General features: G+C 49.2%; 1 protein-coding gene across 3 annotated transcripts in view; it reads right to left on the bottom strand.

Annotated features, from left to right (window-relative positions):
• Positions 1-3,891: 3,891 nt before the first annotated feature.
• Nod1 (nucleotide binding oligomerization domain containing 1) overlaps positions 3,892-26,052 on the bottom strand; it is a 52,088-nt gene continuing 29,927 nt past the window's right edge. For all 3 annotated transcript variants that reach the window (XM_038318550.2, XM_038318549.2, XM_038318551.2), the window contains 9 exons: positions 22,864-24,688; positions 20,698-20,781; positions 19,572-19,655; positions 18,794-18,877; positions 16,006-16,089; positions 15,172-15,255; positions 12,249-12,332; positions 7,879-7,962; positions 3,892-4,944 (listed from right to left, as the gene is read on the bottom strand). In XM_038318550.2, the coding sequence (XP_038174478.1) occupies positions 4,872-4,944; positions 7,879-7,962; positions 12,249-12,332; positions 15,172-15,255; positions 16,006-16,089; positions 18,794-18,877; positions 19,572-19,655; positions 20,698-20,781; positions 22,864-24,688 (2,486 nt within the window). In that variant the 3' untranslated portion in view covers positions 3,892-4,871. The remainder of the gene's footprint in view (positions 4,945-7,878; positions 7,963-12,248; positions 12,333-15,171; positions 15,256-16,005; positions 16,090-18,793; positions 18,878-19,571; positions 19,656-20,697; positions 20,782-22,863; positions 24,689-26,052) is intronic.

Genomic DNA, 26,052 nt, shown 5'->3' with positions numbered 1-26,052 from the left:
GAAGCTAGCCACCAAGATTCATCCCACAAAGGCCACTTTCTCCTCCTGAGGCTGACTACCAAGGTTCAGCGATTAAAGTCAAAAGCCCTCTTTGGCTCACCTATTAACCAAGTTAAAATTAAACACCTCATCCTAACACTGGGTTTCCTATCTTACTTTATAAACCGCCATTTATCCATGGGCCACGTCTGTCTCCTCTCTATCCAGAGGAAATCCTTTGTCTTGGCTGCCCCCCAACTCCTACTGGGACAAATAACTCTGCCCTTGTTCCCTTCCCCTTCTTCTATCTCCTGTCTTTGTCTCTTATTCCCCTCCTTCTGTCCCTCTGGGGCAAATAAATTCTCTTTGTACTGAGAATTTGGTCTTGGGGCATCCTGAGCTGACTCTGAGGTTCCCTACAGTGAGAGAGCAAACAATTAAGGGAAAATCATGAGGCATTTTGATACATACAAACTCAAAAGAAGAGTCAAGTAATTAAGGGGGGAAACCACACGCTTGTTTAGCATCCTCGTTTTCCTAAGCTGGTTGTGGGTGAGGTTCCTTCCGTCTCAGTTGATGAGAACAGCATTGGGATGCCCCCCCCCCCCCGCACCCATGCAACTCTATCACAGGATGCTTTTAGCTGTCTGTATGACTGTGAGCGTGTCTTGGCCTCCTCTGGAGCTAATCACATGCTATTGAAATGCTCTGTAGAGCTGGATAATGGCCATGGTTTTACCTCTCAGCCCCATAGCAAGGTTTTGTTTGTTTCTGTCAACTAGGTAGGTAGTTCGTTACCAGAAACTACCACATGTGCCACATCTGGAAATTAACTAAAAACATTGATGTTCCTTCCTGGTTCAGTAGTGCTAGCTTCCCAACACTGTCGCAGAACACCAGGAAGCAAGTAACTTAGAGAAGAAATGTTCAACTCGGTTCACTGTTTCAACTCATGGTCCCTCAGCTCTGACTGTGGGCCTGGGCGAGGCAGAACGTCATGGCAGAAGGGTGGGGAGGAGGAAAGCTGCTCTCTTCAGGGTGGCCAGGAAGCAGTGACAATAAGGGAACAAGTGAGTGACAGGTTGCAGCTAGGGAACAAGAAACACCGTTTCCAGGGCATGCCTCCATTGACCTAAAAATAGACCCCAACTCTGAGCTTTATACCTTCTTCCAATAACCCATCAAGAGAGTAACCCTTCGATGAGGTCAGATCACCCATTACACAATTACTTTTCCAAAGCACCAGCTTTGGGACTTTTCCATATTGAGGACCGAATCTTCAACACGTCAACACTGGGGGGATTATTTCAAAATGAAGCCATAGCAGAACCTGAAAGGGTCTGGGTCTGCACTGCAGTGCCAGCTCCATCCAATCCTGCTCTTACTCCTGCAATGGAGACATGGCAACCAGCCGTGCTCAGCAAGTCCACTCATGGACCACAGTGCCTTTCAGGGACTCTGGTGAGGACTAGCTGCTGTCTTCATTGGCAGAGCTAGGGGATTATAAGAAGCGTGATGCCCAATATTGTTGGGGAGGGGATGAGAAGATGACTGTCCTGTTTGACTTTGCTGGGAGGCTCCCTCAGTCTGAGGGAGAAGAAACAAGTGGAGAGTCCACTTGACTGGGAGTGAGGAAGGCAGGCTTGTGGGAGCTGGTGCTGTAGAGGGGACCCCGTGCCAGCGCTGCTTGCTTCCTTTCTCCCTTCCCGCTCTCAACAGTTATACTCCTCAGTTACAACTCTTGGGTTCTCCTTTTTCAAGGAGGAAATCAAGATTCCAAGAGTCTTATTTATGCCCAGCCCACAACCACAGGCAGGCTGTGGCAGAGTGAGAAGTTAATTCTACTCAGGTGTGTTGTAGAAGGCCGCTTGTTTATTTCCCAGCTGCACAGACTCCTGAAAATAATCACACAGAAACTGTATTATTTAAATCACTGCTTGGCCAATCACTTAAGCATATCACTAGCTAGCTCTTATATCTTTGGTTAACCCATTTCTATTATTTTATATTTTACTGCAAGGCTCATGGCCTATTGGCAAGGTTTCAGATGGCAGCTCACCTCTTTCCCCTCTGGCAACTCCATGGCATCTCCTGACTCCACCTTCTTTCTCCCAGCATTCAGTTTAGTTTACCCCCCTCCCCAGCTCTATTCTACTCTATCACAGGCCAACACAGTTTATTTATTCATTAACTAATAAAAGCAACACACATACAGAAGGACTTCCCACACCACAGGTGTGTAGTGATTTACATGGCTTTTCAAAGTACGATCCAGGGTGGGGAGACAAACTCAGTCAGCGAAGTACTTATCTTTAAGCATGAGGACCTGAGTGTGACCCCCACAACTTTTATGTAAAAGAATAGCCAGGTATGGTGGCAAGCAGAGGATCCCTAGAGGGTCCCTATAAGCCATTGGCCCCCAGCCCAGCCTATTCAGTGAGATCCAGGCCAATGAGATACCTTGTCTCAAAAACAAGGTGGACAGCACATGAGGAACAAGTCCTCAGACTTCTATATTCATGCAAGCACACACATATGTATGTACGTACACACATACACACACACATCAAATAAATAAATATAAATATTTTTTAAGAAGAGAAAAGTTCCAGATCAGCTTAGATATATCGTGATAGCAGCTATGAACGGTAGGAACTGTGTGTTTTTTTTTCTCCCAAATCAGTCAGAGCATCCCATGGAAATAAATTATATTCAAAATTCATATAGAAAATTTTCATTGTCATTTACATTTGGAAGGGAAATAAATACCAGGGATGAAACCCAGGCTTTGCACCTCCTAGGCAAGTTCTCTTCCCTGTAGCCCAGGCTGGCCTTGAACTAATGGTCCTGCCTTAGCCTCTTCACAGCTAGGATTACAGGGGTGAGCCACTGGAAGACCCGTTTTCTTTTCCTTTGGCTATGTGGAGCCTCTACCTGCCTGTAGGCCCAAAGCCTCTGCTATAAAGCAGGGAGCTACTTTCGGTTTCTGAGAAAGCAGAGCCCACCTCTCGCCACCAGGAGGACTGAAGTGTGATAGGTAGACTTGCAATCCAAACCCACACTCATGCCCAGCCGCCCCAGCTCACAGTTCTGATAGCCACAAGGGCAACAATGAGTACATTTTAGCCTCTCAAGGGTTTCACTTTGACTGTTGATAAATCTGTGCTTTGTCCCAGAGAAGTTCTTGTAAGACGTGGGGAGTGTGCGGTCCATTGCACTCATCAGTGACCTGAGGCATGCTGCTGTTTCCTCTGTGTCTGGTAGATTCCTCCCAGTCTGGCTAGGGAACGTTGCCACCCTGGAGGGTGATTATTCGGTGAATATTAGGGCCTGTAGTTGAGAGGGTGGGGATCCCCACAGTAGTGCTTTTAAGGGAACTGCCCTGATGGGATTGGGGTTGTCAACCCCTACAGTGTTCCCCCTAGCTTTCTCAACTGCGCCCTCCCTTTCAAAACCACACAAATTCTGGGACCACAAAGATGAAGTTAGAGGGTCCCCTGAGCTGTCTCTTGCTACCCCTATTGACTCAGAGCCTCTTGGCGTAAGCTCCCCTGGTCTTCCACCCAGCAGTGAGCCCCTGAAGACAGCTGGCCTACAGAACCTATTGTGCTTTCATGATGGTGTGAAATGGGGCCTGTTCCACCCCGACACACCCATGTGTCTGACTCAGGAATAGCCCCCATTTGGATTCAGAGACCAGGTAGAGCAACCTTGGATGCTGCCTCCACCTTTCTTGTCCCTTGGTGGATAGTGAAACTTATGAAGGATCAAATTGGTGACACCTCTGCTGTATAGCATGACTCCCCAGGACCCCCACTGCAGTGAGCCAGGCTGCGGCTCAAGTCTCCTAGTGTTCCTTCCAGACAGCGTCCCTTCAGAAAACCCCCAGACTTAGCCATTAGAAACAGCGAGTATTTTCAGTATTTTATAAACAAATGAGGTGGCAAAAGAACATGTTATTTGGCAACATCCCCAACCGTCCCACCCTGCTGGGCATCCCCACATGCCCACCGTGGTGGTGGGTATCTGCCATGCTTTGCTGGCTGATCTGAGTCTTGGCTGTGCTCAGTCACCCTCCAACTGCTGAGGGCATGACCATACTTCCTGCTCACAAGCAAGGGAGAGAGTTTTGCTTGAGACCGCAGGACCATCGAGGCAAGTCCTGCTGCTGAGGAGGATGGGAACTGATTCTCCCTCCCCCTGCCCCCAGGGGGGGGCAGGTAGAGATGGGGGAAAACTCTAGGCAGGACCTCAGTACTCTTTAGGGCCTAGAGTTCCTCTGAGACGATCTAGAGGGCATCCTCTGATTCCCATTTGCAGCCAGGGAGAATCCAGAACGGAAACCAAAGTCTGTGATGAGCCCTTGACAACCAGCTCGCTGGGGGCCCTTGAATGAACCTTCCCCATGGTGGACCTACTTCAATAACCACGGCTAGGAGGAAGGAACGGATCTATATAGTGCGAGGGGGTACTGAGGAGAGGAAGGAGCTTTCAAGATAACTGTGTGGTCACCAGGTGTCTTCTTTGCGAAAAGCTGCTGTCGGCTCTGCCCAAGTTCCTAGCTCTTTCCTGAAGGTGCCATCGGTCCCATGAATCCTCCAAGCAGGCATCTGTGGGAGCTGAGGTTGGCCCCCGCTTCCCATTCTTTCATCTTCAGACATTGTTGTGGATATGCAGGGAACCTCTTTGTATAGAACTCCTTGCTGGTTTTGAGTGATGACAGTGGCTCCTAAGATACTCTATGTCTGCAGAGTCCCAGCCATGGCTAGGGCACTGCCAATCCGAGCATCTGCAGGAGAAGGCTTTTGACAGTCCCCTTGCTGCAGGCCCTGCACAGCACTGTCTGTGACCGAGGAGCAACCTAGGTCAAAGGTCCAGCACAGGAAAGTCCATCAGAAACAGATGATCCTCTTCTCATTTTCAAAGACTTTGGCCTCCTCGGGCTTAATTAAGTTTCCGTTGAGACTAGTGAAAAGGAGAAAAAGCAAAGTTTACACAAAGTGTTATAGAATAGCATCCATCCCATCCATAAGGGACTCCACACACTGTGTACATCATACAACTCTGAATTTGAACACCCGATCCAAATTATGCTTTGATGTTAATACCAGCCTTTCCCTGCTGCCCTTCCTGTCTACTGCACCTCACAGGGCTCACGAGCAGCCTCTATAAGCCCGAGTTTAGTGACACTTTCAGGTTTTCTGGGCCTTCAGAGGATTTCGACTGTCTTGACTTCTTCCTCCCTGCGGCAATGTGTCCTCTCTCAGTCTTTCTCCTGTCTCTGGGTACTTGTTCTTGGCCTGCTCTCTCATGCCCTCCAAGGCTGGGGACCAGCTGGGTCCTAGGTTCCTGGCCTCTGTCTTGCCACAGCCGGGTCAGTTAGGCAAGTTTCCTCTTGACATCTTTCTCTGCATGTCTCCATACAGTCCAATGTCCCAAAGCAGCCCAGATGCCCCAGCTCAGTAAAGAGTCCCTCCCTTCATCCAGCTGGGTCAGGACCCCAAGGCCCCTCTGCGGTCCTAGTCCCCCCACAGCTCTCTGAGTGCCCAGGCCCGTCTGTGGACCCAGCAGGGTCTTACTGACTGCTCTAGGAGATGTGCTCAGGCTGACCACATCCTCTTCCTGCTTCACGCCCGTCACCAGCTTTCCCCTGCTGCCAGTATAAAGGTCAAAATCATGATCTGACCCAAGACCTTTTGGGCCTAGGCTCTGCCTAGCTCCTCAGCCGCCAGGGGCCCCCTCTTCCACACCCACTGAGTCTATGGCACACCAGCTTACTGTGGAGTTCTTTCAACAGGGTCTATTAGTGCATTTTCTGGTTGCTGTGACAAAGGCAACTGAGAAAGGACAGGTTTATCTCAACATGCAATTTGAGGGAGGAATGGCAGAAAAGCCAAGGTGACTTGTCACATTGCATCTGCAGTCAGGAAGAGTGAGAGATGAGCGCTGACCCTCTGCTTTCTCTCCCATCCATCCATCTATCTATCTATCTATCTATCTATCTATCTATCTATCTATCTATCTATCTCTACCTCTCTTCAGTCTGAGGCCCCAGCACACAGAATGGTGCCACCCACATTTAGCATGGGTTTCTCCATATCAGTTAACTCAATCAAAACTTCCTCACAGACATTCCCAGAGATTTCCCTTATAGGTGATTCTAGATCCTTTCAAAGTGACAGTCAATATTAATCACCATGCAGGGTCCCATTATGTAGACCAGGCTGACCATGATGCTTCTGCCTCAGTCTCCCTCGAGATCAGGCTAGCCTCAGACTCCCATAGAGCTGAGTGCTGATAAATGCATGTACCCTCATATCTGGCTGCTTGTAGTTCTTGGTGGACACTTTCTCAAACTCTGGGCCTTTGTGTGTGCCCTTCTATGGTATGTAGCACTTTGAGACCTACCCCAACCTTCCAACTTCCATTCATCCTTGACAGCTTAGTCTAAAGTTTCTTCCTTTGGAGGTCTGCCCTGTGTCCAGCTCCCTCCTGGCCTTGCCTGATCCTGTAGCCTTCATGGTTACACTTGGTTATTTCTCCTTCTGTGCTCCTTCCTGACCTCAGAGTGAGCCCATGAGGCAGTTCACACGTGTTCATCATTGGAGTCTTAGCAGCAGCCCATGGCGGGCATTCAAGTTCATGTTACTCAATAACAGATTGAGATATCGCGCCAGTGCCTGGCAGTATCAGGAGGCAGACCTGATCCTAAGGCCCTTAGTCAGGACTGTCTCACAGAAAGTTTGGCCTCAGCACAAACACCACAGCATTTTCTGTTGGAGTTGGGCTCTGATCTCTGTGACAGTCTTTTTCATGAATGTTTTGCTGTGTGACCGTGAATAAGAGCCATATTCTCCATGATGGTCAACATGAAAGGATGTAGAATTACCTAAGAGGCAACAGTCTAGAACCAGCATTTAAATAGAGTTGTCTACATGCACACCTCAGGCAAGGTGGGTGAGACAGCTCAGATTCTGCTGGTACCTCACTGCCCTTGGTTTCTGATGTGGGATGCCCTTCTGTATGCTGTGAATATCTTTTATTACCATTGGTTAATAAAGAAGCTAATTTGGCCAATAGCTAGGCAGAATAGAGCTAGGCAGGAAATCCAAACAGATACAGGGAGAAAAAGGGTGGAGTCAGAGAGATGCCAGCAGCCTCCATGGAAACAAGATGTGAGATAACAAGCCACGAGCCTCGTGGTAAGATATAGAATAATAGAAATGGGTTAATTTAAGTTGTAAGAGATAGTTGATAATAAGCTTGAGCTAATAAACCAAACAGTTTGTAATTAACATTAAGCCTCGGAGTGGTTACTCAGGAACTGGTACATGAGAGAGAAACCTCCAGTTACAGGTTTCATTTCAAAATAATGCTGGCTGCAGACCTTGGACTAGTGTGTGACACAGCGACATTTCCAAGGCAAAGCTAATAACACCGTTCAGGAGCTAATAACTGGGGAGGACTATATCTCAGAAGGTCTTGGGGCTTGAATTTCTCTCCCCACTCACACGAGAGAAAGTGATTAATGGGATCCACCCCCTGAACTTAGGGCTTGGGATCCTAGTGAGGCTGCTCCGTAAACCTCAGACAATCCATAGTTGCCTCTGTGTCCCCAACAAGAGTTGGTTCTGCTGCTGCCAGCTTCCCTGGATCACACTGGGAGGGAAATACACCAGGCCTGGCTTCCAGGACACATTTCCAGAGCATTCGCGAGGACTCAGAGCAAACAAGAGCTTTAAAGAGCTGGGGCCCCTCCAGTCGTGGATCTGCTGCCCCTCCCCACATCGTCCTCACAGTCAAGGAGGAAGTGGGATCACTTCAGGACCCCATGAAGTGATCAGTGGCACTCACTCGGAAACCATGAAATTGGGTTCTGTGACAAGAGTGTGGTCTTACCAAATCTCTGTTATGGTGGTGTTCTTCTTCAGTGCCTCAGCCAGCTGGGCTGTCCCCGTGGCTGTGATGTGATTTTGGATAAGCCTGAAAGGAGAGTACACCTGTGTCAACACAGCAGGCTGGGTCCAATCTGAATCCTATTGGGTCAGGGTTAGGGGGTGACAAGATCCCCATAATTCCTCATTAGACTAACAGGGCCTCAGACACACGAGAAGAATGAAAAGCACTGAAACTCTTTAATGTTTGCGTTTTACACAGTGATTGTGATATATCGAGACTCATACATAGCGTAATTGTCAACAGAAACCCGTGTGTGTGTGTGCCCGTGCACGCACGTGCGTGCGTGTCCTTCATTGCAGGTATCCCCAGCCCAAAAGGTTAGGAGACCAACAATATGAACAACAAGTGCAAGCTGTCTGCCGTCTCCTTCCAGATAGTTAGGCAAAGGCAGGGAAGAATTTAAGGTTTTTGGTATTTAAGGTCAGAATTTAAAGTAGCTACCAACTTGTCATCAATTCTTTGGGAACCCAAAGACTTGTAAGATGGTGACAGGTTCTTCCCAACATCTAGACCAGTGGGTGGGGAAGGGGTTCTCTGCTGCTGTTACTCACGGTACCAGTGACGTGGCACTGACACACAGAGTTTCACAGAGGATGTGTGCTGCCAACAGACATGAGTCAAGTCAAGCAAAGTACATGCAAGGCTTGGGGGCAGGCACTGCCTGGAGCCCTGGTCTGCAGCCTAGAGCCTTGGCCTGAAGGCTGGAGCCCTGGTCTGCGGCCTAAAACCCTGGCCTAAAGGCTGATCCCTGGCCTGCAGCCTGGAACCCTGGCCTAAAGGCTGAGCCCTGGTCTGCAGCCTGGAACCCTGGCCTAAAGGCTGAGCCCTGGTCTGCAGCCTGGAACCCTGGCCTAAAGGCTGAGCCCTGGCCTGCAGCCTGGACCTGGGTCTGTAGCAATGCTGTCACCCAACCAGAAAATACATTCAGAAAGAGGCAAGGATGTGCATGGACTCTTCTTCACCAGGCTGTAGGCATATGAGGCCACTGCTAAGCCCAAGTCTTAGAAATTCTGGCTATTAATCCATGAAAGAGCCCCTCCAGGAAGACAAGGGTTCTGCTAGCAGGATGGATGAGGGCCTAGGGACAATGGGAGCTGGCCTCCCCACAGAACGACAGCACAGCAAGGTTGTCAGAGACTTCTCTCACCACCCTGGTGTCTGGCTGCAGAGCACCGGCGAGCATCCTGTGTCCCTCACTATGTTTTGCCTGTAAGATGGAGTAACTTGGACAGAAATGCCCTGTATGCTTGGTGTGTGTCATTTCAGGAAAAGAAAGAGCACAGTGACCGAGGACAAAGCTCTCATCACTGTGTCCTGAGATGCAGAAAAATCTCTAGGCCAGCCTGAGCTATGGAATAAGCATCTGAGAACAGGAAGAAGCAGCACACCTAGTGTACCAAAGGCAGCTGGCAGAGCTGGGCACATGTGGCTGCCATAGCCCCATCTTCAGTGAGAGCAGCATGGCTGTGCACCCCCTCTCTGAGCCTCCCACGCTCTGCAACCTGGAGGGTCCAGCACCCAGAGATGGGAAAGGGAAAATCTGAAAATTGAAGAGAAAAGGAAGAAAGGAAAAAACTTTTCCCCAAAAGTTGATAAAGTGATTCTAAATTCAAATGTAAGGGACTCAGAATAGCTAGAACTATCTGGAGAGAGAACAAAACTGACTACAGAAGGTCAGTGCGGCCAGACGTGGTGGCGCATGCCTGTGACCTCAACACTTAGGAGGCTGACACAAGAGGATCCTGAGTTTGAGACAAGACTGGTCCACACAAGGAGATGCTGATATAAGAATCAACACATAAAATGACAAGCTATACCCTTTCTGAACGTGTAATCAACTGTTGGACAAGCATGTGCTGATGGTCTGAGCTGCTCAGCTGATGCTCCCTCAGAATGGACGTCTACGTGGAGAGGATCAAGACAGACTTCTACCTTATACCACATTCTAAAGTTAACTCAGAATGGGACCCAGGGACATGGCAGGTAAGGTGTTGATGCTCAGGTATAAGGACCCGTGTTTAGATCCCTGGCACTCGTATAAAAAGGATCTCTGGGGCTTGTGGGTCCTGGTACAGTCAAATCAGTGAGCACTAGGTTCTATGGAATGTTTTGTCTTAAAAAAAATAAAAATGGCCGGGCGGTGGTGGCGCACGCCTTTAATCCCAGCACTCGGTAGGCAGAGGCAGGCGGATCTCTGAGTTCAAGGCCAGCCTGGTCTACAAGAGCTAGTTCCAGGACAGGCTCTAGAAACTACAGGGAAACCCTGTCTCGAAAAACCAAAAAATAAATAAATAAATAAAATGAAGAAGAATAAAGAAAGACACTGGACTTTGACCTCTGACCTCTACACACACACACACACACACACACACCTCAGTATGTCTACAACTGTTCACCTAATTTGAGAGAAAAACTTACATATAAATCTTTGTGACCTTGGGTTATGCAATATTCCATCAAGTAAAATTCTTCAAACATAAACAGCTACAGAAGAGGTGAGCAAATTGGACTTCATCAAAACCAGAAATGGCTGTGCCTCCGAGATCACTATTATCAGGGACTGAAAAGTCCAGAGGAAGGAGCTGATGCCTGCAAACCTATGTACAAAACGTCTAGCACACAGAATGAGGCATTCTTACAGCTCATCAATAAGCAGACAAATAAATGGGTTTTTTTAATGAGCTAAGGGTGTGGAGATATTCATCAGTGATAACTGCCCATGAAGAGAGAGGTGTGTGAGAAAATGTTCAACACTGTTGGCTCATGAGGACGATCAAAAGCACAGTGTGCGTTCATACTTGCTATATGGCCATATTCTAAGAGCGACAACAGAGCCTCGGGAGAACCTACTGATGCTGTCTTGCTAAATAGACACGGTGTCAAACTATCCTCTCAATATTTATGTTTGTACCCATAGAATAATGCTGCACTTGGCCCTGGTGAGAGACAATACTTTCGTGGCAGGTGACTCTTAGTGTCAAGTTTTATAACTGGTGGGTGACCGCTGAGTGCAGCGGGACGTACATGTCCCTCCGACGCTTAGGGAGCATGGTGCTCAGGGAGAGCGTGAGAGCTGGAAGGCAGAGAGGGGACTGTTTGGACGTGACATGGCTGTCGTACCCATGAACCCGCAGAAGACGTGGCAGTTTGAACAAGACGGGGCCAGCAACATTCCATCATGACTGGGAAAGTGGCTATGAGGTCTATTCCTCCCACAGAAGCTATGGGCAGGAGAACAGGGGGTCATATTCTTCAGTGATGCAGTCAGTAGTGCCCAGCTCTAGTAAGTAGCCCTTCATTCATGCTCTTGCCAGCAACCATAATGAAACACAGAGGGACACACACACACACACACACCCCTGTGCACACATGCATACACACAAAAGGAGGAAGACTGAGGAAGAAGAGATTCTTTGGGAAGGAAAAGGAACAAGAAAGGATAATTTTGAGCAAAGGCACTTTGCTCAAAAATCATTTTGTATAGGTATGAAATTGAAAATAAATCACATTTTAAAAAGACAGCAAACAAATCAACAAATGATCCACTGCTGGCCTCCATAGTGGAAAGCTGTGTGAAGTTCCCTCAGAAAGTCAAACAAGCTTGCTTGTTAAGCTATCAGCAAGTTGGTGCTCACGTATGTACAGAAGCAAGATGAAAATGCGCCCTTGCAAAAACATGTGTATGAACGCTCATAGAAGCATCAGTCAGAATAGTTAGGAAGAAGAAATGGTCCAACATCTATCGACTGGTGATGGGCAAAGGCATCTCCATCCCCTGCACGCCTGCCATGCATGGGCTAAGCTTGGGAGCTGTGCTAATGAGCACAGTTGAAAGGTCAAGCTGAATAGCTCCACTTCTATGAAATGCCCACAACTGAGACAAAAGTCAGAAACCTGTCACCAGGGCACAGAGATGGCAGAACAGGGCTTGGGAGAGGACAGTAAACAGTCTGGACCTACACAGTCACAGCAATACAACTTTGTGATACGAGAAACCTCTAAACTTTCTTTTTTCTTTTCTTCTTTTTTTTTTTGAGACAGGGTTTCTCTGTGTAGCTCTGGCTGTCCTGAAACTCACTCTGTAGATCAGGCTGGACTGGAACTCACAGAGATCCACCTGCCTCTGCCCATCCCAAGTGCTGGGATTAAAGTTGTGCACCAACACCACCCAGTAAAAAAAAAAAAATAACAACAGAAGAAAAGAAAACAAAACAAAAACCATCTATTGAGGGTGGGATGCTGTGGTATGTAGATTTCATCGCAAAGACTGTGCAGGGAAGCAGAGTCCAGGCCCCAGCCCCATGAGTTACCATAAGTGCTTCAGTGTCTGGTTGACTTTCAGCATCTCAGCGAAGCACTCTGCTGCCTCATCATTGAGTTCATTTTGGGTCAGCCTAGAAGAGAGGAAATGTTGAGTCAGGAGTGCTGATGGACAGATGTTGTTTATGAGTTCACAGAGGCCGTGCAGGATCTTCCTCTAAGACCTGCATCACATGCTGAGGGCCAGGCTCCAGTCTGAAATCCTGCATCACGGCACGCAGGTAAATTCATATAATGGCACTTGCTTCCAGTCAATCCTTCTCTGAGCTGTTTCCTGCCCACCTTCCTGCAGTGTGGCTCCTCACCTACACAGAGACCTTGGATTTTATGGAAGCGAAGGACCCACAATACAAGGAGCCAGTGCCTGTAGGTCAGTCTCCGGGTCAGTGTCCAGCCCCTAAACCTCTGATTACCACTGGCAGCCCACTGCCCACGTCACCATGGAGACCTGGGAAAACCCTGCATGGTGAACTATGCTCAGCTGTTCTCTGAAGCTACTGTGAAGGACAAAGACCCCGTGACAAACCCGGGAAGCCTCTCGATTGCTCTGCACCTGGCAGCTGATGGGACAAAGTACTGAAGTTCCCAGATGTCACCAGCAGAGGACCTTCCTGTTGTGATGGGTGGAAGAAGACAGCAGTAGAACTGGCACTGTTTAAAAGATCATTCTTTGGTCACGTCTACCCCAAACTTAAATATATTTCACTTGATGAAAGTCATCAGACTAGAAATTTACCCTGATGTTGCAAGATGTTCATCAAAGCAAAAAAAAAAAAAAAAAAAAAAAAAAAAAAAAAAAAAAGTGGCATCTGGCATCTGTAATCCCAGCTTTTCAGAGGCACAGAGAGGAGACTCGTGAGTTTGTGGCCGGCCAGCCCGGGTAACTTAATAAGGCTCTATTTTGAAATTAAAAAATAATAATTGAAAGGCTGTGAATACAGCACAATGTCAGAGCTCTTGGCCAACCTGCCCAAAGCCCTGAGCTTGAACCTCAGTGCTGAAAAGGAAAAAGATGTGTAACCCAGGTTTAGGCCTTGCCACACACACTGGGGTATTGTGCTTATGACGCAAAATACGGTCTATTCTAGGTGCCTGCCAGCAGAAGAAACTGATGAAATAGTATGCATCCACTCAAAGACGCACTGTGCCTTAGAGACAATAAGAGAGAATAAATAAGGAGGCCATGCTAGGGTGCTAGGGAGACCAACTTGCTGTGGGATGAATCTGCACGTGTGAAAGGTGCAGAAGGACCCAAGGCTTGCACTAAAACTTTTGCATTCTTGTCCATGCAGAACAGTGGCTCTCAAGCAGGGTGGTTTTGCTATCCATGGACACTTAACAGTGCCTGGAGGGAGACCTTTTGGCCTTCACAATTTGAAGTGCTCCTGGCATCTAACAGGCAGAGGTCAGGGATGCTTCAAAACACCATCCAATGCACTGGGCAGCCCCAGCAACAGCCAAAACGTCAGCAGCATGGGAGCGAGACAGCCTGACTGGAATGGACATGTCCAGTATGCAATGCATAGTGAAGAGCTGGAATAGACAAATGCTACCCTATTTATACACTTATACATTTATATTTATTTATGTATTTATACATATATTTGTATGTATTTGAACATACAAACATCTGGAGAACAGTAGTAGTTGAAAACCATGAGAAATCCTTTCTTCTCCTACTTTTCAGATTTTCATCTGCACATTTTTTCTAAAAAAGTATATGTTGTTTAAAAGTATTAATATTTTTGGAAGGGAAATAATTAAAAATGAGTTCATGGCAACAGAATTAGTGTCAGGGCTCTCAAAAAGATGATTTGCATTATTGTTTGAATCAGACTCTCACGACAAAGGCCAGGCTGGTGTTGAACTTGCAGTCCTCCAGCTTCAGCCTTTTGAATGCTGGGGCTACCAGTGTTCTCTACTACACTGGGCGTAAGATGGGACTTTCAATAACTGTGTGTAATTGTATAGACTGATGGTAACTTGCCAGGATCTTAGAATCACTGAGGAGACAAACTTCTGCATGTTGTGGGGGAAGTTTCCAGCTCGGGTTAATGTGGTAGATAAATGTAGGTAGATGTGGATGGTTAACGTAGGCAGATGTCGATGGTTAACGTAGGCAGATGTGGTAGGTTAATGTAGGTAGATGTGGATGGTTAACGTAGGTAGATGTGGATGGTTAACGTAGGCAGATGTAGATGGCATCATCCCATGGGCATAATCATCACAGCCAATTGAGAAAAAGCAAACTGAGTATCAGTATTCATCTCTCTGAGTCCCGACAGCATCAACAGCTGCTTCATGTTTCCGCTGCCCTGCCTTCCCCATCGGGATGAAAGGTAGCCTCAAACTGTGAGCCAGAGTAAATGCCTTCTCTCCTTGAGTTACTTTTATCAGGCATGTTGTCATAGCAACAAGATAAGTAACTAATACTAGGTTAGCAAGATCTAATGGGCACTGGGAGGCAAGAGGATGACACACGGGGTATTGCAACTTGCTCACAAAGAAAGCTAAGGAAAACGAAGGATTAAATGACCTACCAGAAAGGTAGGGGTGACGAAGCATAAGAATTCCAGGTCTCTAGTAATAGGCAGGGCACAGAAGCCAAATCGTAATGTGTGCACATGGTAAGAGGCAGCTGCATGGGTGAATGGCCAGGCAAGAGGGGGATGTGCGTGTTTTGGACAAGGTCCATGAAAGCCAGGCCAGGGTGAGAGCATTTTGAAGGGATTGCTGGCACCTTCACAGAAGCTGTGGGTGACAAAGTCCACTTCGTCCGTGTGTTAGCTCTGGGTTTGGGGAAATGGCTGGGGAAATTTTAATTCTCCTTTATAATGGAGACACGCTTTTCAGTTTAAGCTCCATAACGTTGGGAATAACAACCCAACCCTTGGAAATGACTCAAGGTGTTACCAGAATATTGTCAGAGTGGTGTTGTGCTTCAGGGCCTGTGCAAGGCTCTTCCCTCCTTCAGGGGAGATGTCATTGGATGCAAGACTAGAAAGAAAAACACAAGGGGTCGGGTTACTACAGACACATCCACAGGAAGCCTTGCCTGCAACATCCAGACATCTGGGAAGTTCCTGTCTAGACCCAGACCCAGGCAGGAAGCAGAGTGCTTGGCCCATCAGCAGGTGCCAGGGCTTTGTAGCCTAAGACTGTGAAGGCAGGCTTATAGCTGTTTCTGAAAAGACCACGTGAAAAACAAAGGCAGAACTCGGGGGGTTCGCACATGTGCTTCCAAAGAGGACCGTGCCAGGCTTGTACGTAGGGCGTTCATCGGGCAACTCAGACCACCGGAGAGTTTCAGAGGCACATGGAAAGACCTTGGAGAGTCTCTTTAGCTAGAGTCCTGAACCCCCTTTCCATGGTAGATCCTACAACACTCCAAGATTCCAAGGTGATGGAATCAGGCCATAGTGCTAATGGAAGGCTGTCCATTTATCTCAGAAAAAGGAAAGGGCAGCAAAGGGGCTAGTGTCCCTTTGGTTTTGTCTGGGCTTTAAAACTGCTCCCAGCCTCCTCCTCCAAGGGTGTGCCTCAAGATGGCTGAGGGACTGCAGGTGTCCCAAGTCTCCCTGTTGTTCACTGAGCTAAGCACTTCACTGCATGCCCCACACCCACAGAGAAAAACTTGAACAAGAGAAGTCATGTGCCAATCAAACTTGCCCCAGTAGGAAAGCCAGCCACCCCTCCCAGCAGCCCCTCCCTGGACCCCGGAAGCCCACCTCTCAGAAGGCATGTTACCTGAGGTTGGTCAGGCTGGGGTGGTCCCTCAATGCCTCTGCGAAGGCCTTTGCCCCTTCATCCCCAATCTGATTGCCCCACATCCTGAAAGCAGAGGCAAGCGTTACACAGCCACATCTCCATCTGACATCAGCTGACCCTCTTCATTTTCAGCAGGCAACTCCCAGATGACCTTGGCCCCAGCCTGCAGTTGCACAAGCAGTCTGCCCTGGGCTTCCAGTTACAGAGAGTCCTGAAAGCAGCAGCAACCTCGAACACAGACAGGCAGATCAGCAGGTGGTGCGGATTGAATGAGCCTTTCTGAACTTTGCAAACGCTCTTTACTGAGACCCTCAGCCCACAACTGCCCTAGAGAGTAACTCCCAGGCTACCCTGACCTGAAAGGAGGGCTAGCCTCCCACCCTGGGTCAACAGAGGGCAAGCAAAGGGGTACCACGGTAGATGATTTTGGCCTCCCAGGAAGCCAAGGCCTGGAGCTGTGGCTAAAACCATCTAGCAACCTTCCTTGTATGTGGTAAGAATGCTGCCAGCCAGGCCCTGCATGACACTTGAGTCTCGGTGGCGAGTTAGGACAATGAATGAAGATGACTTCCCTCTCCAGGAAGACCTCTCAGAGGATCAGCTAACACATCTGCATGTTGAGACCCTCACCTCAGGCTCCGCCACTGGGTAGAGGAACCTCAATGGAAAAAAATGCCTCCATCAGATGGACCTATAGGAAACTCTGTAGGGCACTTCCTTGATTGATGTGGGAGGGCCCAACCCATTGTGGACAGTGCCACCCTTGAGCAGGAGGTCCCAGGTGTCTAAGAAGGCAGGCTGAGTGAGCCTGGGGAGCAAGCCAGTAAGCTGCATTCCCCTGTGGTTTCTGCTTCAGTTCCTGCCTCCAGGTTCCTGCTTGAGTTCCTGCCCTGACTTCTCTCAGTGATAGACTGCAATGGGAACATGTAAGCCAAACAAACCCTTCCCACCCCAAGCTGATTTGGGCCCATGGTCTTTATCACAGCCAACTATGACAGCTGTGCAACCCTACATAAACATTAACATGTCTTAGGCCTCAGTTTCCTTCTCTGTCAAATGAAATAACAAGGACATTCTTGAGCAGTGAGGAGGATTCTGTGCTGTCACAGAGATGAGCACTGGCCTCTGTTTCCAGGGAGCAGAACAATGTGCCCAACCCACGCACAACAGGATCTAACCTCTGCAGTAAGACCCAGCAGGCTGCTTTCAGGTATGGCCTATGAGACCCCGGTTTCCAGTACTTTGCTGAGAAAATATATACACAATACAATTGAGTAGCATCAATTTTGTAAGAAAGTGTCAGACTATGGCATGAGACTGTAAAAAATGAAGACAGAATTTGGTCCATGTGGGTTGGTTTCTGCTCTGTAAAAGGAGTAATGGGGGAGAGAGGGAACTGAAAAGAGTTCCCATGCTCTCAAATGTCAGTGGCGATTTTCTTATTTTAAATAGCCCAGTCTGGCCTTGAACTTGATATATAGCTGAGACTGGTCTTGAACTTGTGATCCTCTTGCCTTCACTCTTCAAATTCTGAGATTACAGGCATGTACTATTATGTCCAGCTTAAAAGCAATTCTGGGAAGACAATTTTTGTTAGTGTTCGTATTCCCCATAGTTTCTCAAGAAAACCACCTATGTTCTCTTTTATAATCCAGGAAAAATGACAATGCCACAAGGAGTTTTTTTTAACCACCATGAGATACCCCTCCTACCATTAGGATGGCGGCTGCTAACAAAACAGGGGAAAAAGTGCTGGCAAAGAGGTGGAGCAAATGGAACCCACGCGCACTGCCGGCGGGAGTGTAAAATGAAGCACTGCTCTAAGGAACACCACGTGCGGCCTCCAAGAAATCAGACAGAAGGAATAGAGAGCTGGTTCTGAGAATAAGAGGACCTGGGTTTGAATCCCAGCACCCATATGGCAGCTCACAATTATCTATAAAATTAGTGCCTGGGGATCAGATGCCCTCTTTGTCCTCAGTGACACTGGGCACGTATGTGGTGCACAAACATACATGCGGGCAAAAGACCAATATCTATAAAAGTTTAGATTAAAAAACATAATGAACCCAGAAATCAGAAATTGAGTCAATATTCTACAGCAACCCAGTAGGGCATTTAACCACAGAAAGTACGAGCAGGATCCAGCAGGGATGTCTGTGTACCCAAGGCCATCAGCAGTGTCCACAACCCAGATGTCCAGTGACAGAGAAACCAATGAGCAAAATGAAAGGCAGATAGCCTGAGGACGGTCAGCCTGAAAGGAAGGGAACTCTCACATCTGACAACAGGAATGATCCTTGGGGGCGTCATGTAAGTAAATAAAGCCATCACCAAAACAACAACAAACCCCTGTGATGTCCTCAACTTTGGATTTGGATGCCTAGGAATGGACAGCCGGATGGTGTTATGGCTTCCTTACATGAATGCACTTAACACCACTGAATTACATAATTAAACATGGGAAAGGTGGTTGAGTTTATATCATGTGAATTTTACCACAATTTTTAACACAAACACACACACACACACACACACACACAAAGCTAACCAGAGAATAGTAAATTCTTAAAAACATTTTCATGCAGAAGCCATCAGGGTGTCTGTGCTGCCAGCCCCAGGGTCCTTGTGGCAGACTGATGTCCAGAAGAGCAGCTAGTGCCCACATAGACAGCAGGCTGTATACAGCGTGTGTGTGTGTGTGTGTGTGTGTGTGTGTGTGTGTGCGCGCGTGCGCACGCGCACATAGGGTATCCCTTCTACTTACCCAACATCAATTATAGAGGTGCTGTTCTTCACAGCCAGAGCCACACACTTCCCACCCTCACTTGTTATTCTGTTTTTTCCCAGTCTGCAGGGAGAGACATGCATGGTTAGCCTCTGTTCAAGGACTCCACAGTAGGCCACCCTTCTTCCCGACACTGAGCCCGCCTAGGCTTTTTTGCCAGTGTGATCTTGTTCGCACATATATCATGCCTGGGGCCTCCTCTCAGGAAGGGACCCACAGCCTGGGTTCACCCTATGAGGTAGCCCACGATCTCTGCTGGTAGTCAACCATGGGAGCCTTTCCTGGGGTTCTCTGAATGCCCAAGGACTACCACTCTCTTTAGTAGGCTTGAGAATACCCACACTTATTAACAATGGTCAAAGTGAGTGTTTCCATTACGAAGAGGGCTGGATGATCGTCAGCCTGAAAGGGCACATCTACGACAATGCCAGGGATCAAGCTGCCTGGGAGAAGAGGATCTTTATCTGGTATCCCCAAAAGGGCAGTAGATACAACCCTTCCTTCCAGCCAGTATCTAGGGAGATTAAAGAGCTAACTCTCCATTGCCACCAAAAGGTGGCTCTTCCAGAAGCCAAGCCCCACACTGGGTCATGTTTTCTCCACAAGATGAGCACATCTGGACTAGTATGGCCATGGGGCTGGCAGGGGCTTTAGGGTGAGACCTCTTTATGATGACACTGGAACGGAAAAGGTGACCCAGGTATTGGTAAAGAAAACAAACATTTAAGGAGTCCCCAGCCCTTCCCCACTTACTTACTTAAGGTGCGTGAGGCCTCTGCATTGGTCCAGGATTTGGGCCACATACCTGGCTCCGATATCAGTGATCTGGTTGTTGTATAAACTTGGAGAGAAAGCACAGCCAGGGGCCTCTGTAAGTCCCAGTGTCACACAAACACCTCCTCTAGCGAGTGCGCACACTGCCTACTGACTTCCACTGTCTAAGTTGAAAGGGGGAACACACAGAGACCAGAGTTTGGGCTCTGCGTCAGCCTGGCTCCGCCAGCTCCCTTACTTCCCTTCTATGCCGAATCCATACACCTCTCCACCCCATGGTCACAGGGAGCATATGCCGTCATGCACAGCCTGGCACGCAGTCCTCAGGAAATGCAGGTGGTGGTGATTTAAGTTTTCTGAAGAGTAAAGTCCTGTGTCCTTTTCTTTACATCATTCTGATTAAGTCTTCTCTCTACTATCACTTGTCATGCATAACAGAGGGGAGCATGGGACCTTTTGCTTACGTGTCCTCATGCTCCAGTGGTCCAGGAATACGCAGCAACTGCTCCAAGGACAATAGCAGCAGCAGCCATGGGGCCGTGTGTCCTCATCTCAAACTCCCAAACTCAAAGCTCCATGTAACTGATTTAGCAGCTGTCTTAGGTCTATGAGTGGCCTTTACTTAGCACTACCTAATTTGAGTATTCATTTTTTTTTTGCAGCACTATTGAAGTATTAGAGGAGGATATGACCTAGGACCCCTTTGGCTGTGCCACTACTATTCAATATATATTCTCCTGCCCTGGACCAAGGAGTAGATCCAAAGTAGTCAAGTCTAATGTATAGACAGGTATTTTAACATCTACAAAACCTATCCCCACATACTTCCTCTTCGTAGCCTCCAAAATAGCTTGCCTGGATTGGGTCCCAGTTTTACAAGTAAGGAAGCTGGGGCTCCACAAGCATTTTGATTAGCTCCAATTCTACCTAGAACTGAGCCTACCAGTTGAGCCCAGAACAGAGCCTGGAGCCACGTGTAGTGGTGTATGCCTGTAACCCCAGCACGGGGGAGGCTGGTTTCTGCCACCAGTGGAGCACATGGCTGTCAATCTTCTGCCACTTAGAGCTGTGACAAGGTAGCAGGCCCAACATCCTCCAGTAAGACTTACCCCAGGAACGTCACGATCTTGTACTTGGTCAGTTCCTCACACAACACCTTCACGCCTGTGTCAGTGATCTGGTTGACGCTGAGTCTAAAACACACCAGTAAAGACAACTGCCAGTCAGAGCAGAGGAACTTCCGAGGAAGTATTAGCTTAAGAATCCAGCTGCCTAGAATCCAGCAACGAGGTTGCAACCAAAGGGTCACAGAGGCTAATAAGGGCATCCGCAGCCAGCTACTTCCAGCTGTCGCCAACATCAGTGGCGTCTGGGTGTGACTTCTCCATCCTCTGAGCACAGTGGGGCGGGTCATGGGGTCTGAATCGTGAGGGACCGTCTTTAGGGATCACTGCCACTGGGGGTACCTTTGCATTTTAGGAGTGGAGTAAGGACATGAGATAACTTACAAAATACAGGGCCAGATAGTCCCCACTAGAACTGACACACCTCAGATGCAGGAGGAGGCCTGGCATCCTGCTGCCCAGGGAAACAGCTCTTTTAAAGCTGCTCTGGGTTGGAAGACTCAGGAGGAGTCGGCTGCTTTCTGGGCAAGGGCGGGTCTTGGCAGCAACCCTCTCCAGCCTCTCCCAGGGCAAATGCTGCCTGTGCAGGCCAGGCTGGGAGCAGGCATATAGAAGAGGAAAATGGGGCCTCTGGGACCCCATCCCTGTAGGTCAAGGGCCAGTCACAGATTGCAAATTCTCTAGAAAATTTTCTAAACCAGCAGTATAGCTTCTCATGAGCAAAATGCACATGTGTGTATGTATTTGTTAGGTAAATAATGCATACAAAGTTCAAGGGGTAGAACCCAGGCCTTTCAGCATGCTAAGCAAGGGTACCACTGAGCTCCCAATAGTCTTTTCTCCCCCTTCTCGCTTTCCCCCTTTTCTTTCTCTTTCCACCTCTACCCATCCAAGCAATCTCTGTAGCAAGTAACTGAGAAGCAAGGTGAAAGCAGGAACCCCGGGAGGCGACTGGACTGGGGCGGGGCAGCAGACTTTCTACACCAAGACAGCTGGAAACTGCTGAAGGCTGTGCTGCTGGGCCAAACAACTGCTCAACCCTACAGGGTGAAACAACCCAGAAGTAAATGACAGGTGTGGCGGCTGTGTGTGTCAATCAAACTTTATTTAAAAGCACAAGCCACGGGCTAAGTTTGACCCCAAAGCTGACAGCCACGACAATTAAAGAGAGAACAGAAAGGCTTTGTTATTAAGCCACATCAAAAAGATAAGGGCGGCCTCTCGGGACCTGTCCCCTACAGTATCAGACTGGATGCAACCACAAGGTACACTCTGCACAGCCATTCCTGCTAGGTCTCAAACCCAGGACAAATGGCTGAGAGATGCCCTAGGATGTCCTAGTAACATATCAAAGTGGACCCTGGCTACCAGGTTCTCCCAGCATCCTTCAGTTTCTACCTGTTATAGGATCCTCCTGGCTGACATACCCTCCTGATCCCCTAAATTCTCTAGTCCAGGGAGCTAGGCTACACCACTCCCCCCCCCCCCCCGAGCTGTTCTTCCCTATATAATTTGGCCATTTTGGCTATGCTGGTCCCTTTTTTTAAAAAAAAATTTTTTTTTTCCCTTTCGGCCTTTTAGTCTCCTGGTCTCCTGGCTTTCCCCACCCTGCTTCTCACAAGGCCTGGCTGGATCTGCTGGTTGTGTCCACTCTGGACTCTCCCAGATGTCTCTGCCTCAGTCTATGCTTTCCCTCATATCTACAACAAACCCTCTTCTCTCCCATACCTGGGAGCAGTCACGGCCTCCCTTCTGATTCATTCTCTCATTCAATCCCGACATGGCAGGTCCTTCCAGTATCTGTGTGCTCTTAGCAATACAACCCCCTGCACTCCCCTCCTCTTTTCCAACTTGGCACATACAATTAAGTCCTGCCTAAAGAAATCTAAGAAGTTCTATCGCTGGCAATGGCTTTTTAAGACTGTTAGGCATGTTCTTGTGTGGCATGGGTGATGCCTCCAGTTCAAACCCCAATACTAAATGAAAAAAATTAAAAATGGGACCTGTCCTTCTCGGGATTCCTTCTGGCTACAATACTAAGTAGTTGCCTGGCGCTATCTTGGGCAGCCACATTGGGTCAGGATGTAGCCGCCAGGTAAAACAAAAGAGAGCCTCTCTGTTCTCCTCACCCATCTCAGCTGGCAGCCTCACCTGAGCACCGTAAGGCGGCTGAAGCAAGGCTGCAGCTCCTGCACGCCATAGTCATTGAGGTTGTTGTTGTCCAGATCGAGGGCCAGCTGCCTTTGGAAGTGGTGCAGGACGAAGGACAGGGCGCTGCAGTCAGCAGAGCAAGCATTGCAGAAGGCCAACCTGAGATAGTCCGCACTGATACCCCTGGCGGCTAGGCGCCCCACCTTCTGGCTCTGTGTCTCATAGATGCAGCGCAGCATCCACAGGAATGTGGGCATGGCGTGCACCTGATTAAAGCCTCCACTCTGGACCCGGGGCAGACTCTTCAGGTAGGAGCGCAGGCTGGCAAACAGGTGAGCCCACAGGACTTTGCGCTTCCTCCTCAGGATAGCCTTGGGCACCAGCTGCCGAAGGAGTTTCTGTCTGGCCTTGGCCAGCAGCCCGCACAGAAAGAGGTTGGTGAACTGGAAGTGGTCTTTGTTCCTGAAAGGATCAGGGCCCAACCGGCTGCCGCCACCCAGGCACCTGAAGGAGAAGAAGGAAGGATAGCAGGACGTGCTTAGTGTCTCCCCGGGAGACGTCCACTCTCGAAAGAACCTCAACAACTCCCGGGTGCCCACTTTGTCATCTGCCACTAGGAAGAAGGCAGTGAAGAAGGCCTGGAGCGTGAGATGGAAAAACTCATAGGACTGCTGGCCCTGCTCAGGGCCCACATCTGGCAGAGCCCGCAGGAAGCCCAGCTGCAGATCCCCCTCCTGCAGCTTTGATGCCTGCACCTCCTCCTGACCGAAGACAAACAGGCTCCTGTCGGTGCCTCGGTGTGCCACCTGGCCGAGCGCGTGCAGCGTGCGCCAGCCTGCACGCAGGGTCTCCGCCGGGCTGCGCGTGTTGCGTTGCATCAGGCTGCTGGGCTGTGTCCTGTTCAGATGCACCTCAGTGACCAGCAGGAAGACATCGGTCAGGGTCACGGCGCAGTCCGGCAGCTGCGAGGAACCCTCAAAGGCCGTGTGGAAATGCTGGAAGCAGCGGAAGATGATCCAGCAGAAGAGCGGCACGCCGCACAGACTACAGAGGTTGGGGTTGGCGTCCAGTTGCTGCAGCAGATGCTCATGAGCTGTGCGCTCGGGGAACATCCTGCGGGCGTAGGCGCGCAGGTGGCCGGGGGAGAAACCCCGGAGCAGCACCTTTTTGCGCAGGAGCTGGCGGGGAACCTCGACGCCTGTGCGGGCAGTGAGCAGCTTGCCGGCACCCTTGAGCAGCCTCCCGCTTAGGAGGTTGGCCAGTAGGACCAGCGGGTGCGCTGGCTCCCAGGGGCAGCAGCTGTCCGGCACACGGCTCAGGTCGAAGTCCGAATGCAGCTCATCCAGGCCATCAAAAGTAAAGAGCGCTGTGTGGGGAAAGCGCAGCAGGAAGGAGAACACCTCCTCGGGGTCCTGCTCTGGGTAGCAGAAGTGCTTGAAGAGCAGGTCCTGCAGACACAACGTGTCGCTCTCCTTGAAGCAGCTGAACATGCGGCAGCGGAAATGGAAGAAGAACTTGGCTGCCGAGGTCAGCCTGCCAGACGCCCAGAGGCTCTGCAGCCGCTGCAGCAGCATGGACTTGCCCACTCCCGCGTCCCCAAACACGAAGACAGTCTCGCCATGCTCGTTGAGGATACCGGTGCTGTGATCCAGCAGGCAGTCCAGGCCTCCCAGGCTGCCTAGGTTTTGGTTGTTGAAGTCTACTAGCTCCATGAGGGTGTCCATGTAAGTCTCCTCGAGAAGCAGGTCCTCCTTTTGGGCGTAGCACATCATGAACTTGGAGTCGCGGCCCAGTTGGTGTCGCAGCTGCTGGGTGTACCTGCTCACTGGAGCGGGAAAGAGTGTTTCCCGGCAACCAGATGAGGGGACAAGGAGTAGATGCATTAAACGAAGCAGCTAGGGACAGAGAGGCAAGCACACAAGCAAACAAGCCCACAGCCCAGATCCTGAGCCAAGTCGTTTACTCCTTTAATAGGAGCCCCCAGGGCCTCAAAGAGCCAGTGTCTCAGAATTTGAGGGTCCGGCCTCTCATCTGCTTGGCTTCAGGTTTAGCCAACTGGAGGGTTGCAGGCCCCTCCAGGTCAAGTGTCTGAAACAGGCTTCCCTTGTTCCTATGCACAATGTTGTCATTGAACTCTAAAGACAGAAGCCACTCACACTCGAGGGCCAGGCCAGTCAGCCCTGCTGCCCCACTGCAGCCCACAGCCCTGTTTGAATGGCAGAGTCAGTCCCCACCGAAAGCCTTGTACGGGAGGACATTACCCCAGCCTTTCTTTGGTTCTTGAAGTGGGGTCTGACAAAACTGGATGCCAAAACTTTTGGTTATAAAATGCAAGGCTGGACATTAATCTGATTTACAGAGGCTCTGTGGCTGGCCTCAAACATCCCAACTAAATATGCTGAGCTACCACAGGTGCAACCCCTGACCCCCAGGGTGAGCACCTTGAGGCATAGATGCTCACCCCAAGGATGAGCCCCAAGCTGCCATGAGGGGCAGAGACACCATGACCTGTTCCTGATACCTCCATGCTCCAGCACACCTGAACAACAACACATGGGACTTAACGGCAAATAAAAAAGCATTCTACATGCTCCTTTAAAATAGTTTTTGAATTTAAATTATTCAATTAGCAAAAATCAGATACCCATATGCATACTTCTAGATTCCTTTATAGCTTTCCCATGAACTTAGTCCAGTTGATTGTTGGACATTTGCAAATGGATGGGTGCGGTGTCACACCCTTGTAGTCTCTGTGTTTAGGGGACAAGGCCACAGGGCAGTGGTGCTGCAGTGATGTAGGTGTGTCTTCTATGTATCAGATGATTTCATTGGTTAATTAATAAAGAAAACTGCTTGGCCTAATAGGTTAGAAAATAGGTGGGTGGAGTCGACAGAACAGGAAGAAGGAAGTGATGTAGATGGCTCAGAGAATTGCCCCGCCTCTCCTCTCTGGGACAGTCGCCATGACTCTCCTCAGTGAGCCAGATGTGATGGAGCCAGCCACCAGTTCAGACATGCTGAATCTTTCCCGGTAAGACACCATTTGTGGTGTTACAAAGATTATTAGATATGGGTTAGTCAAGATGTGAGTAAGAGGCTGAAATTAATGGGCCAGGCAGTGTTTAAAAGAATACAATTTGTGTGTTGTTATTTCGGGGCATAAGGTAGACAGGCAACCCGCAGCTCCTC

This window comes from Arvicola amphibius, chromosome 2 (assembly GCF_903992535.2).
Source record: "Arvicola amphibius chromosome 2, mArvAmp1.2, whole genome shotgun sequence".
Taxonomy (NCBI): Eukaryota; Metazoa; Chordata; class Mammalia; order Rodentia; family Cricetidae; genus Arvicola; species Arvicola amphibius.
The sequence above is the reverse complement of the archived record's forward strand: the minus strand, read 5'-3'. Positions and strand labels throughout refer to the sequence as shown.